At 37.2% G+C, this 15,684-nt stretch overlaps 1 protein-coding gene across 1 annotated transcript in view; it reads right to left on the bottom strand.

The window, feature by feature from the left end:
* The window catches only part of LOC118764386, a 60,786-nt gene extending 52,078 nt beyond the window's left edge, over positions 1–8,708 (bottom strand). The window contains exons 1-4 of the mRNA XM_036505155.1: positions 8,586–8,708; positions 7,988–8,030; positions 6,640–6,921; positions 3,472–3,563 (exon numbers count right to left, since the gene is read on the bottom strand). Of these exons, the coding sequence (XP_036361048.1) occupies positions 3,472–3,563; positions 6,640–6,921; positions 7,988–8,030; positions 8,586–8,708 (540 nt within the window). The remainder of the gene's footprint in view (positions 1–3,471; positions 3,564–6,639; positions 6,922–7,987; positions 8,031–8,585) is intronic.
* Positions 8,709–15,684: the final 6,976 nt, after the last annotated feature.

Genomic DNA, 15,684 nt, shown 5'->3' with positions numbered 1-15,684 from the left:
TGCTAAGGAATTTATAGCTAACACCTTGTTACGTGCATTTAGTTCAGATTTCAGGACTGCACGAACTCTCCTATAACATTCCTTCCTGATTTTCTCTTTCATGCTTGCATGCTGAATACCAGAGCCTTCATTTATCCCTAAATATTTGTATGTCTGTTCTTGCTCAAGCTCTCTTATGACTGTGTCAACATCTAACACGACTGAATTTGTGGTCTTCACTTTCCAGAAAGGGAAAGTGAAGACCACAAATTCAGTCGTGTTAGATGTTGACACAGTCATAAGAGAGCTTGAGCAAGAACAGACATACAAATATTTAGGGATAAATGAAGGCTCTGGTATTCAGCAAGCAAGCATGAAAGAGAAAATCAGGAAGGAATGTTATAGGAGAGTTCGTGCAGTCCTGAAATCTGAACTAAATGCACGTAACAAGGTGTTAGCTATAAATTCCTTAGCAGTTCCAGTTGTTACTTATAGCTACAATGTGTTGAACTGGAATATGAGTGAAGTAAAGAATATAGATAGAAAAATACGCAAGCTGCTGAGTTGTAATAGGATGCACCACCCAAAGGCAGACGTAGATCGCCTTTACCTTCCCAGAGCCCAAGGAGGTCGAGGCCTGATCCAATTTGAACTAGCTTACAAAACAACCACAATTGGACTGGCCAAATATCTCGAAATATCGAATGACTGGATGCTAAAGCTCGTGGAAAATCACGAGAGACGAAAAAGCTTCATTCTATCATCAAGGAAAGCAAAAAATTTGCTATTGATCTCGTGCAGGATACCCAATCTGAACAACCCGAGGGAAGTACGGCAACTATTGTTGCAAAGAAGGTGAAAATGATGGCAATGAAAAAGGCGCACGAGCAATTGGCTGATAGGTGGGAGGAGAAACCTCTGCACGGCAAATATGTGACCCGCAGCAAACAAGCTGATGTTGACCAGAAGCAAACCCATCAGTGGCTGCGGAGCTCAGGGCTAAAAGCAGAGAGCGAAGGTTTCATCCTGGCTGCTCAAGACCAAAGCCTATTAACCCGGAACGACCAGGCCAATGTGATGAAAAATGGAGCAGACCCAAAATGCCGATTCTGCAACGACATGATTGAAACGGTGGACCACCTAATCTCTGGATGTAAAGTCTTAGCACCAGTGGAGTATAAATTAAGACATGACAGAGTTGGCCAATATCTCCACTGGCTAATAAGTCGGCATTACAATATCAAAACTGCCGACAAGTGGTATAATCTCCACCCTGAGGCTGTAACTGAAGGAGAAAATGTAACCATTCTGTGGGACTTTCCAGTACATACAGACCGAACCATCAAGGCCAATAAACCAGATGTTGTGAAAGACCAAAACAATAAAGTTTGCTTATTGATCGACATGAGCATCCCCTGTGATCATAATATCTCAGCGAAAGAGTTTGACAAGCTCAGAAAATATAAAGACCTACTCATTGAAATTGAGAAAATGTGGCATCTCAAGGCGGTTACAATACCAGTGATCGTAGGAGCACTAGGAATGATCAAGAAGGGAACCGAAAATTATATGAGAATGATCCCTGGCTTACCATCCCTGCAAGAAGTGCAAAAGATTGTCTTAACTGGTACATCACACGTATTGAGAAGAGCATTGTCGATGTGAGAACTGTTGCTGCTCATGTATTTTAATCTAACTTAAAAAAAAAAAAAAGAAATGAACGAACTTCTGAGTTTGGTTTAATGGCCTACCAATATACACTATGAGTTTCTTTGCCCTAGGAGTCGGGAAGACACTCGGCAAGAAATGGAAGAAAGTTTGAAAGAAGAAAAAAAAAAAGTAATAATAATAATAATAACAATAATAATATGCGGTGTATATTTCAGTTCTGATATCAGAATGGAGTTCGGACTGAGAAAGTGTGGTGTGCTAGTCTTTAAGAGAGGCAAAATTAAATGTATGGATGGGAAAAAAATATTGTCAGTGGAGGTTATGAAGAAGATAGAAGAGATAGGCTATAAGTACATGGGATTTTGGAAACATAAATTGATGGAGAAAGAAATGACAGAAAAAATTACGTGGAATACTTGCGCAGACTGAGACTGATCCGTAAATCAAAATTAAACGGACGCAATAAAATTGAAGCTATCAAACCTGGGCGGTGTCACTCCTTACATATGGAGCGGGAATAATCGCAAGGACAATAGACGAAATAAACATCTTAGACAGAAAGTCAAGGAAGTTGCTAACTAGATATGGGGCACTCCGCCTAAAAATTGACACAGACAGACTTTATGTCCCAAGAAAAAAGAGGGGAAGAGGACTGATTGGATGCGAACAGATCATTAAAGCAGAGGAAAACAACATAGCATGGTTTGTAAAAATGCCACAGAACCGCTATTATTAGATGTAAGAAGGTCAAACCTGTGTAGGGCGAAAGATTGCAAAGATAAAGCACTGTACAAGCAATTGAAAACGAGTGAAACTGAAAATAGGTGGGTAAAGAAAAGAATGCATAGACAATTTCGTAGGGATGTTGAAGATAAAACAAACAGAGAGAAAAGATAGCTGTGGATGATTAAAAGTGATTTGAAAACGGAAACGGAGGCTCTAATCTGTGCTGCCCAAGAGAAAGAACTAAGAACAAACTACATAAAATACAGAATAGACAACACATCAGAAAGTGATAAATGCAGAATCTGCGGGAAAATGGTGAAACCGTATGGCATATTACCAGCCAATGTGCGCCACTAGCCCAGAAGTAATATAAGAGACGCCACGACAATATAGCAAGGCTTGTCCATTGGACACTTGACAAAGTAAAAAATTTGTACGACCACAAATTCCGAGGCAACATCGAAAATGAAAATGCAAAGATCCTGTGGGATTTTATGATTCAGTGCGACCATGAGATAGAGAACAGGAAGCCAGACATAGTATTAATTGAGAAAGAAATCAAACTATGCTGGATCATAGATATAGCATGCCCAGCTGACAACAAGGTATGCGATAAGGAAGAAAGAAAAGTCGACAGGTATGACAGGTTAGCTTCGGAGGTTAAGCAGTTGTGGTCGATGAAAAAGGTAGCAGTAGTACCAATAATTGTCGGAGCTCTGGGAACAGTGAACAAAAATCTTGAGAAGTACGTGGAACAAATACAGGCTGCAATAAGGGTGGAACACTTGCAGAAAACAGCACTGCTTGGAAGCGCTTGAATACTCCGGAAGGTGCCCGAAAAATTAGAAGTATTACCTTAGTTCACTGGTAGAGAACAGCTAACGCCGTAGTACATCCTCAGATTTAGAAGCTGTGCAAATGCAATGATGATGATGATAATGATAATGAATTACATGGAGTGTACCAGAGCAGTAATTATATACACCATTCTATATTGAGAGAAAAAGGGTAAAAATCAAATACCCTGCAGAATGTTAAATAATTACACTTTGTTAATTAAATGATAAACGTTTTGAACTTTCAGAACTACATTACCTTTTTAATAGGCAAAATGTCCCAGTATAGATAAATAGGACTTCTTTCAAATGAATTTTTGGTTATCTCAAATACTTTCTGCCAATGTTTACCTGCATGAACAATAAATTGTACTTAATTAGATGTATCACAAATGGTTATGTGGACCATTCCTAACGAAAGCCAGAGCTTCCTTCGACCACTACATTATTAAGAGAAAAATGTTATTTTTCAATATACTTTTATTTTAGTTGTTTACGCGATTTTACGCTTGTTTATAATCTTATACATTCGAAGTTCACAAATTTCCTTTTTTAAATTATGAATCATATTCCTTTCGATAATATCAATATCATTACAGAACTTCTTTGTAGACGATATTTTCTGTTTGGTCGACACTAATTTTCAAATTAGTGGAATCCCTTGCTCTACACATAGCGACGTATAACTGGCCGTTTGTAAACATGTGAGTAGGTAAAAATACACCTACACGATCTAATGTCTGGCCCTGTGCTTTGTTTGCTGTGAATACGCGAGCAAAACCTTTAGGGTTGCAAAAAATCAAACTAAGATTTATCTCTATGCGAATAATGTCTGGATGTTCTGATATGGTTTATTTTGATTGACAAAACTGAGATGCGAGCAACAGCCACTTCGATTAGCCGTTTCGAATCCTGCTCTACTGTCACTTCAATAACCACTAAATAATCACACACACTATATACTGACACTCACTTTTCCCATTTTATTTTCACTATTAACCGTCCTTGCGACCCCCTGTGATGGGGCCACGAACTATACGATGAAAATCCAGAGTCACTCGTGGTCGGTGAACTTTTAATAAAAAAGCGAAGGTGGTTTATGAATTCGAAAATCGATATCCACAAAATAATCCTACTTTCTGATTTTGTAATGCTAAAAAACTTCCTGACGACCGTCTTTGTAATCCCCCGAAATATCGTAACCACTGGTCCATCTGTGAAGAGGGAACAGGCAAAGTGGCGGATAGACGGACATAAGGCCCATTATAGTAAGATGAATATTACCTTAAGATACTAACAGAGGTTTTGACGCTTAGCAATTGTTGTAAATTAAGGGTTTTAGTTGAGTTTTTCTAATGATTCAACTTCTTGAGTCATGATTTCAATCCAGAATCATATTCAATCAGCAATATCATGTTCACAGATCCATATAAACTGTGCTGTGCAGATGTGTTAAACCCTACGTATTTTTCCGTCATAAATAAGGATATATCTATAGAAATTTGTTTGGAGGTATAATAGTGGTTCCATTCAAGATAACTGGGAGACAGGCTAATGTGAAATTTCTTTTAACTTTTTAAAAGGTGCGCATTTTATGAACACTCTCAAGGGGAAAAAGCCTGGTAATACGAATTAAGTTTTAGCAATGCTATTTGTGAAGGTAGTCTTCCAGATTAAAAAGATTATCTCTGATACCAATTTACAGTGTATAATGGTGCTATTAACAAACTTGAGTGCAATATTTGATAAATATGGTAATAATGTGTTGTGGTGTCTTCTGGTTCTCCTTTTCAAGAAGCAGTGCAGTGACTGAGTGCCGAGACGGGGCTGCTTTGTATGGAAAATTAGGTAACTATAAATATCAGGGATTTCTAGTCTGTTTATAAAGTGTTAATGTGTATTGATTATATAATATTGTGACAAATGCATGCATGACTTACTTTATCGATACATCTAGATGAAGGCACAAATATGATCAATTTTCCTATAAGTATATCGATCTATAACGAGATATATATGTCTTAGCAATATATAAATGAGTAATATACAAAAATAGTAATACATATGCCTAACAATACATAAGTGTGTATGTGTATGCGTGGGTGAGTGAGTGTATGTGTGTGTATGTGCATATACACAAGCATATATGTACATATGTATAACAATGAAAAATATACTAGCGACATGAAAGTATATGTATGGAATCCCTGTTTCCAGAATCACTTACGTTTGTTCATCAATTCGTCGCACGTATCAACAAATGAACACGCGACCGGTTGTTCGCGACCGAGAACTAGATCGAAACCGAATCGGTCTCGCGATCCTTCCGTCTGCTGGACAACGGTAGCGCTTTGCTCCCTTGCTGGCAATTTATATGTATGGGGTGGAGGTTGCACATATAACCAGCTGGCGGACTATCTGTCTGGAGTTAAATTAGTAGTAGCACTGAATAACCATATTGATGTGGAGGTTAAATTTACCTGTTAGTATAGTTATTACTCTCATCTCTTAATGAGATTTTATATATATATATATATATATATATATATATATAAAACGATAAGAAAATAATTAGCAGGGTAATGCTAATTATATAGCATGGACAGGATAAACTACCCATATTTTGCAGAAAAATGTGCCGGCGGCCGCGTAGATCGAACTATCTATCTATCTATCTATCTATCTATCTATCTATCTATCTATCTATCTATCTATCTATCTATCTATCTATCTATCTATCTATGCATCTACCTATCTATCTATCTATCACACACATACACACACGTTGCCTCTCATATTGTATTTCTCTCAAAAACTTTTTCTCTTGTCCTTCCTGTAGATACACTTTGTTACGAATATTAGATTCCTCAAAATCTTTCCTCCCTCAGTCATGATAGATAGACAGACGGACATCCACTTTTAGAATATCAGATTATTTTTATATATAATACTATTACAATTATATATATATATATATATATATATATATATATATATATATATATATATACATACATATATATATATATATGTATATGTGTGTATATATATATAATTTTGAATATAATTTTAATACAAGAGTAATTAGTATGTGAGTATTTATGTATGTATTATATATATATAATATATATATATATATAAATTGTATATAATTTTAATAAAATAAGTTAATTAGTAAAGATTGTTTGCCAACCCAGGACTGCCATGTTATGTTGGCAAACAATGTTTAATACAAAGTACTGTTGCTGAATTTCTCACGTTGTGAGATTTAAAAATAGTAATTTCCTAAAAATTAATTAGTATGTGTGCATTTATGTATGTAGATACATACATATATGTATTCACACACACACACACACACACATTTATAGGTATATGCATATATATAAAATTACAGAGACACAGAGGGAAGTTGCGATTTACATACCGTTTTCATTCAGCAAAATATACAATGAACTGTTGCAAGTATAATCTTCAAGTTCTTCGCTGTAAAAGGGTCGATGCAAATGACAGGCGCCATTACAATAGCTAAAATATCCACACTGAGCATGTGCTGTACACAGAAGTCCACATTGGGCACCAGATGCCGTCTTCTCGGTTATTTCATTTTTGTCAGATAAGCATTTTGATTTAGTAAGTCTTTTGAAATCACTTTCTTTATATTCTGCTCGCCCAGTTATCGGAGCGCCGAAAATTAGAAGTGTAAAGCCTACCGTCAATTTAAGAAAGATATGGTCATCAGATGAATGTAGCATTCCTGAAAGATATACAAGCATATATATATATATATATATATATATATATATATACGTAATATATATATGGAGTAACGAATATTCTTAGAATGTCACCACCAGTGGCCTGGCATGTATAAAAAGTCAATAGACAACATATTCTCAATATAAATAGTGCACATTTAAACACAAGAAAAAACTACCTTTAACAGGTAATTTTTAGACGCTAGAAGAAGCAGTCAAAACGACCAAAACTACATTTAAGAGCAAGTTTCGAAAAGAATGAAAAATATAAACTTTTACCTTGTTTTTTTTTGCGGTTATACCTAGGTTTCAGATTTCTTTAGCAAATAAAATAATTTACTTAGCGGATCCTCATCAGTAACCGTGCCTTAACAACTAAAATATAACGAGCTAAAATATAGACGAATAACACGAGCTCATCATTATATGTTATAATTTTTCAAAATCCACCGCGCAAGCGCAGTTTCAGTCGGCAGTAGATGGATAATGTCTAACCGACTGCTTCTTCTAGCGTGTAAAATTAGAGACACACACAAACACAAAATGGCCTCAATGACGTGGTCCATCATTTGTTTGCCACAAGGCGAGTTCCATTGTACAGTGTGGGTGCGTTTATATTGCGTAGAAGGATGATAGGGCAACCTACTTTTAAGAGAAGTCCATGAGCAGGGAGTCCTGAAGGATTTTAGGATTTGAGAAATTTTGTTGGAAAGTGTGTAACCCGATCGAGGTCAATAACGCTGTAAACTATTCTGTTTGAGAGGGTAGCGGATTGAGTAAGTCGTAGTTAAGAGTGTTGACAGCTGTCTTTTAGGTGCAAGAATATGCCTGTCGCGAAACCAATCTGATTTATGTATCCCGTTGTAAGATTGTGTAAACAACAGAAATAAGTCATCAGGGCTGGAGACAATGTGGCCAATGGTGGTAGTGTCAATGTATCCGTTGTCGCCAGGACAGTTCACCCCTTGAACTCCGTATGCTTCCATCTTCAGCTCTTTATGTCATTAAGAGACCAACCTCCTTCAAAGATCTTCGCATAGTGGACGGCACTTTTGCGGCACTTTCAAAGGTGCGAGTTTTGGATACAGATTATCAAAATGATAATGCATTCGAAGAGGTCTGTTTGTGTCGTTCTCCACACAAGCTCCAACCCATTTTTGCAAATAATGCTGGTTTTCTGCAACTTGACAGATGCACATTCACTTTGGAATAAATAAAAGACGCAATGTGTGATTATATTTGGCAGCAGACTCGCCAAATAACAAATAGCGTAGACACTCTCACTACCCCTGCCATTTAAAACGTAAGGCTTCTTCTCTTGGAAAACCTGGTTATGGCAATGGGAGGTCAACGATTGGACGCTTTTTCTCTCAACATTCTGGACAGAAATGAAAACGCCAGTTCCAGTCGCCCCATTCTGAGAGAAACATCCTATTACATCCACAAACTCAAACAGTACACTGCTGACAACGAGACCCTTCTAAATTCCGAACAATTTTGTCCTCGCAAACATCTACACACACACTAGTAGAATCATCTTAGATGCACTCGGTGGAACTGGAGAAATATTCCACCTGAATCTTCTTGCGAAATTGCGGCATAAAAGTGATCTTACTATTGTTGATGCCTCATCAGGAATAGCTCCGACTCTTCTCGGTGACGGATGAACGGCACACTCTACTTCAAATTTCCTTTCAAGGTAGCAGATTAAGAAAACCAAACGTGCCTCATAGTGCATTCCTCGGACGAAGCGACAATTTCGAAAAAGTGCAATCTCATTCTTGGGATGACGAAACAACGTCCGATAAATGTCCCTACAAAACACTTGGTACCACAATGAAAGACCTAGATCGAACAACAATTCCTGGAGGTGCGACTCAACCTCTTGAAGGAGATTTTTGACAAACTCTGCTTTATATACTCAAAGAAGAAACACCGCGGATGAACTTAATGCCCTGCCTTAAGGATCCCTCCTTTGGTCGCAATATTTGATCGAAACAGTTCACCATCAACATGAGATTACTCATACAGACTGGTCAGTCTACAACCCAGTTTCGGAAATGTCTTAAAATCGGCAATAGACATTTACGTCCGGCGAAACACAAGATACATTGACATTACCACATTGGCCAGACTGTCTCCAGCCTGATGACTTATGTTCGGCTGTTTACACCTATCTAACACAGAATACATAAAATCAGATTTGGTTTCGCGACAGGCCTATTCTTGCAACTAAAAAGGCAGCTGTCAACACTCTCAAGTACGACTTACTCAGTCAGCTACCCTATCAAACAGAACAGTGACACCGTTACCGACCTCGATCAGGTTACACAATTTCCAACAGAATTTATCAAATCCAAGCCCCCCCGCACTCTCTGCTCATGGACTTCTTTTAAAAGTCGTTTGCCCCTACCATCTCCCTACAACAATCTAAGCGCACCCACACTGTGCAATGGATTCGCCTGTAGCAAACAAATGATGGACCACGACATTGCAGCCCAAATTATCACGGGAATGGCAAAAAACGTTCGAAATTTCCGCTAAACCCAACAAACACTGTTCCTATCCTATGCAGAGATGTCAATTTCTCTCAAATTCAGCTTTGCCCATGACAATTGACAAAGCACAATGTCAATTGCCGAAAGTGTCTGATTGGATCTTCGAAAGTGTGCTTTTTCTTCACATTGACATTTCTGCGGTCTGTTCCAGAGTGACCATCCAGACAACTTCGTCATCTATGCTACAAAGCAGCTGTCATTCTAGTAATTCTCTACTGCCAATTTTCACATCTACGCCAAACTGTAACCGTTAGTAATCAGACTTCCTGCAAGCATCTTTCATATTTGTTTTTTCTCTGATTGTTGTTAACAGTACGTTACCTTCAATGACCATTCTTACTTCACGCACACTTTTCGCTCATAAGTATGCTCGACATGTATTTTTGTACCTGCCTTTATCAATTTGTATGTTTGTTATAAATGTATGCTTTTCTTTAACATACATCATTTCATTGAAAAAAAAGCTGCAATACGCTTATGTCAGGCAAAACAAGAAAAAATAAGTATATGATACAAAACGCTTCAAGTAAGATATAGTATCCCTGATGCCTACAACAATTGCGATCTCATTCATGGACTTTCATTTATTACTAACGGCCAAATTTATATTCAAAAGCATTATTCATTACCAAAGTTGCTTAATATCAATCAGAAACTGCTAACGAAAATGGTAATTTATATATATATATATATATATATATATATATATATATATATATATATATATATATATAATATATCGGTTGCCAAGCGATGGTGGGGGAGAAAAACCACAAACAACATATATATATATATATATATATAATAATATATTATATATATATATATATATATATATATATATATATATATATATATAATATCGATACATATATATACGACGGGCTTTTTTGCAAACTTCTTCTAACAAATCCACTCACAAGGCTTTGGTCGGCCCGATGCTACAATAGAGACACTTGCCCAAAGTGCCACGCAGTGTGACTGAACCCGGAACCATGTAGTTGGGACGCAAGCTTGTTAACATACAGCCACGCCTGGTCTATATATATATACAATTATTTTTGTTCTTCCTTGTCTTTTTTGTTTTCATTTTTTGCCTTCTCTCTTCCTTTGGTTTGCGGTATTTTATTTTGTATGATTCCCTCTTTTTCTCAATATGTTCCTCCTATTATCCATTGGCCTACATGTAATGCATGGGAAATGGTTTCTAGTATCACCTGATTAATTCAGTCATCAGTCGACCGAACAAGGGACGGAAACATTCCAACTAATGACTAGAACTTTCCATAAATATTATTACGTTTTATCTCATAGCTTTCATTACTTGTGAAATGTAAATCAAAACGTGCGTGAAAACCTCCATGCCCTAACGTATAACTTGTATCGGCACAATGTTCCTGTGCGTGTATGTGTATATGTGTATCTGGGTATGTATGTGTTCATGTATGATGTGTATGTGTGTGTATTTATATATATATACATATACATACATGTATTGTATATATATAAGTAATATATATATATATTACATATACATACATACATATCATAATACCATGCATGCATTATATATATATATATATATATATATATATTACTTTGGGTTATGGTAGATGAGTGTAGCAAAATGTTTCATTCAGATGAATATGGTACTTAATTTGAGGCACCAGCAAGAAATTAAACGGTAGTTATCCATACCAATTTCAAAGGTGATTAAAATCAAAACAAGGATATCCCGAAGGTAATCCAGTACGATCGTTTCATACAAACGCCATTTATTGAACAATGCAATCATTACATCAATTTAAAGACATAGCATTTAATAAATTAGAAACAGTTGGACACATTAGCTATGATTATACTTAAAATCTCCAAGAAGAATTCAGGAGATAGTCAAAGAACACTGCTGTCGCCACTCCAGCATAGAAGTTTATACAGATCGCCATGTTGATTCGTTAGTTACTGCACGCATTTTTTTCTCTCCTTCTTTCTATGTTTTTTTCTCTCTGTGTATCTTTCTGTTGAAGAGCGTAGGCTCGAAACGTTAAAGACTTGTTTTATTTATATTTCCTGAGCGCCATACTAATACAATTGTTTGTTTGTTTTCCACCTGCCTTCGTCTTTTGTCTATTTTCATAAAGCTTCCCGTTATATATATATGTATATGTGTGTGTATATATATAATTTTGAATATAATTTTAATACAAGAAGTAATTGGTATGTGAGTATTTATGTATGTATATGTATATATATATATATATATATAAATTGTATATAATTTTAATAAAATAAGTTAATTAGTAAAGATTGTTTGCCAACATAACATGGCAGTCTTGGTTTAGGACTAAATGTTGCTGTAATTTAGCCCCAGGAGTCATCGTCTCCAGCTGGCTATACGACACGATCATTAGTCCTAACCCAGGACTGCCATGTTATGTTGGCAAATAATGTTTAATACAAAGTACTGTTGCTGAATTTTTCACGTTGTGAGATTTAAAAATAGTAATTTCCTAAAAATTAATTAGTATGTGTGCATTTATGTATGTAGATACATACATATATGTATTCACACACACACAGACACACACATTTATACGTATATGCATATATATAAAATTACAGAGACACAGAGGGAAGTTGCGATTTACATACCGTTTTCATTCAGCAAAATATACAATGAACTGTTGCAAGTATAATCTTCAAGTTCTTCGCTGTAAAAGGGTCGATGCAAATGACAGGCGCCATTACAATAGCTAAAATATCCACACTGAGCATGTGCTGTACACAGAAGTCCACATTGGGCACCAGATACCGTCTTCTCGGTTATTTCATTTTTGTCAGATAAGCATTTTGATTTAGTAAGTCTTTTGAAATAACTTTCTTTATATTCTGCTCGCCCAGTTATCGGAGCGCCGAAAATTAGAAGTGTAAAGCCTACCGTCAATTTAAGAAAGATATGGTCATCAGATGAATGTAGCATTCCTGAAAGATATACAAGCATATATATATATATATATATATACGTAATATATATATGGAGTAACGAATATTCTTAGAAATGTCACCACCAGTGGCCTGGCATGTATAAAAAGTCAATAGACAACATATTCTCAATATAAAATAGTGTACATTTAAACACAAGAAAAAACTACCTTTAACAGGTAATTTTTAGACGCTAGAAGAAGCAGTCAAAACGACCAAAACTACATTTAAGAGTAAGTTTCGAAAAGAATGAAAAATATAAACTTTTACCTTGTTTTTTTTGCGGTTATACCTAGGTTTCAGATTTCTTTAGCAAATAAAATAATTTACTTAGCGGATCCTCATCAGTAACCGTGCCTTAACAACTAAAATATAACTTAGAGACGAATAACACGAGCTCATCATTATATGTTATAACTTTTCAAAATCCACCGCGCAAGCGCAGTTTCAGTCGGCAGTAGATGGATAGTGTCTAACCGACTGCTTCTTCTAGCGTGTAAAATTAGAGACACACACAAACACAAAATGGCCTCAATGACGTGGTCCATCATTTGTTTGCCACAAGGCGAGTTCCATTGTACAGTGTGGGTGCGTTTATATTGCGTAGAAGGATGATAGGGCAACCTACTTTTAAGAGAAGTCCATGAGCAGGGAGTCCTGAAGGATTTTAGGATTTGAGAAATTTTGTTGGAAAGTGTGTAACCCGATCGAGGTCAATAACGCTGTCAACTATTCTGTTTGAGAGGGTAGCGGATTGAGTAAGTCGTAGTTAAGAGTGTTGACAGCTGTCTTTTAGGTGCAAGAATATGCCTGTCGCGAAACCAATCTGATTTTATGTATCCCGTTGTAAGATATGTGTAAACAACAGAACATAAGTCATCAGGGCTGGAGACAGTGTGGCCAATGGTGGTAGTGTCAATGTATCCGTTGTCGCCGGACAGTTCACCCCTTGAACTCCGTATGCTTCCATCTTCAGCTCTTTATGTCATTAAGAGACCAACCTCCTTCAAAGATCTTCGCATAGTGGACGGCCACTTTTGCGGCACTTTCAAAGGTGCGAGTTTTGGATACAGATGATCAAAATGATAATGCATTCGAAGAGGTCTCTTTGTGTCGTTCTCCACACAAGCTCCAACCCATTTTTGCAAATAATGCTGGTTTTCTGCAACTTGACAGATGCACATTCACTTTGGAATAAATAAAAGACGCAATGTGCCATGATATTTGGCAGCAGACTCGCCAAATAACAAATAGCGTAGACACTCTCACTACCCCTGCCATTTAAAACGTAAGGCTTCTTCTCTTGGAAAACCTGGTTATGGCAATTGGAGGTCAATGATTGGACGCTTGTTCTCTCAACATTCCGGACGGAAATGAAAACGCCAGTTCCTGTCGCCCCATTCTGAGAGAAACATCCTATTACATCCACAAACTCAAACAGTACACTGCTGACAACGAGACCCTTCTAAATTCCGAACAATTTTGTCCTCGCAAACATCTACACACACACTAGCAGAATCATCTTCTTAGATGCACTCGGTGGAACTGGAGAAATATTCCACCTGAATCTTCTTGCGAATTTGCGGCATAAAAGTGATCTTACTATTGTTGATGCCTCATCAGGAATAGCTCCGACTCTTCTCGGTGACGGATGAACGGCACACTCTACCTTGAAATTTCCTTTCAAGGTAGCAGATCAAGAAAACCAAACGTGCCTCATAGTGCATTCCTCGGACGAAGCGACAATTTCGAAAAAGTGCAATCTCATTCTTTGGGATGACGAAACAACGTCCGATAAATGTTCCCTACAAACACTTGGTACCACAATGAAAGACCTTAGATCGAACAACAATATCCTTGGAGGTGCGACTCAACCTCTTGAAGGAGATTTTCGACAAACTCTGCTTATTATACTCAAAGAAACACCCGCTGATGAACTTAATGCCTGCCTTAAGGAATCCCTCCTTTGGTCGCATATTTGATCGAAACAGTTCACCATCAACATGAGATTACTCATACAGACTGGTCAGTCTACAACCCAGTTTCGGAAATGCTCCTTAAAATCGGCAATAGACAAGTTACGTCCGGCGACAACAGATACATTGACATTACCATCATTGGCCAGACTGTCTCCAGCCCTGAAGACTTATGTTCTGCTGTTTACACATATCTAACAACAGAATACATAAAATCAGATTGGTTTCGCGACAGGCCTATTCTTGCAACTAAAAGGCAGCTGTCAACACTCTCAAGTACGACTTACTCAGTCAGCTACCCTCTCAAACAGAACAGTTGACACCGTTACCGACCTCGATCAGGTTACACACTTTCCAACAGAATTTATCAAATCCCAAGCCCCGCAGCACTCTCTGCTCATGGACTTCTTTTAAAAGTCGGTTGCCCTACCATCCTCCTACACAATCTAAGCGCACCCACACTGTGCAATGGAATTCGCCTTGTAGCAAACAAATGATGGACCACGACATTGCAGCCCAAATTATCACGGGACATGGCAAAAACGTTCGAAATTTCCGCTAAACCCAACAAACACTGTTCCTATCCTATACAGAGATGTCAATTTCTCTCAAATTCAGCTTTGCCATGACAATTGACAAAGCACAATGTCAATTGCCGAAAGTTGTCTGATTGGATCTTTGAAAGTGTGCTTTTCTTCACATGGACAGTTCTACGTCGGTTGTTCCAGAGTTGACCATCCAGACAACTTCGTCATCTATGCTACAAAGCAGCCCTGTCATAGTTATTCCTCTACTGCAATTTTCACATCTACGCCAAACTGTAACCGTTAGTAATCAGACTTCCTGCAAGCATTTCTTTCATATTTTGTTTCATTTCCTGATTGTTGTTAACAGTACGTTACCTTCAATGACCATTCTTACTTCACGCACGCTTTTCGCTCATAAGCATGCTCTGACATGTATTTTTGTACCTGCCTTTATTCAATTTGTATGTTTGTTATAAATGTATGCTTTTCTTTAACATACATCACTTTCATTGAAAAAAAGCTGCAATACGCTTATGTCAGGCAAAACAAGAAAATAAGTATATGATACAAAACGCTTCAAGTAAGATATAGTATCCCTCATGCCTACAACAATTGCGATCTCATTTCATGGACTTTCATTTATTACTAACGGCCAAATTTATATTCAAAAG

Source organism: Octopus sinensis, linkage group LG8 (assembly GCF_006345805.1).
Source record: "Octopus sinensis linkage group LG8, ASM634580v1, whole genome shotgun sequence".
In the NCBI taxonomy this organism is placed as follows: Eukaryota; Metazoa; Mollusca; class Cephalopoda; order Octopoda; family Octopodidae; genus Octopus; species Octopus sinensis.
Note: the sequence above shows the minus strand (reverse complement) of the source record. Positions and strands in the feature narration are given on the sequence as shown.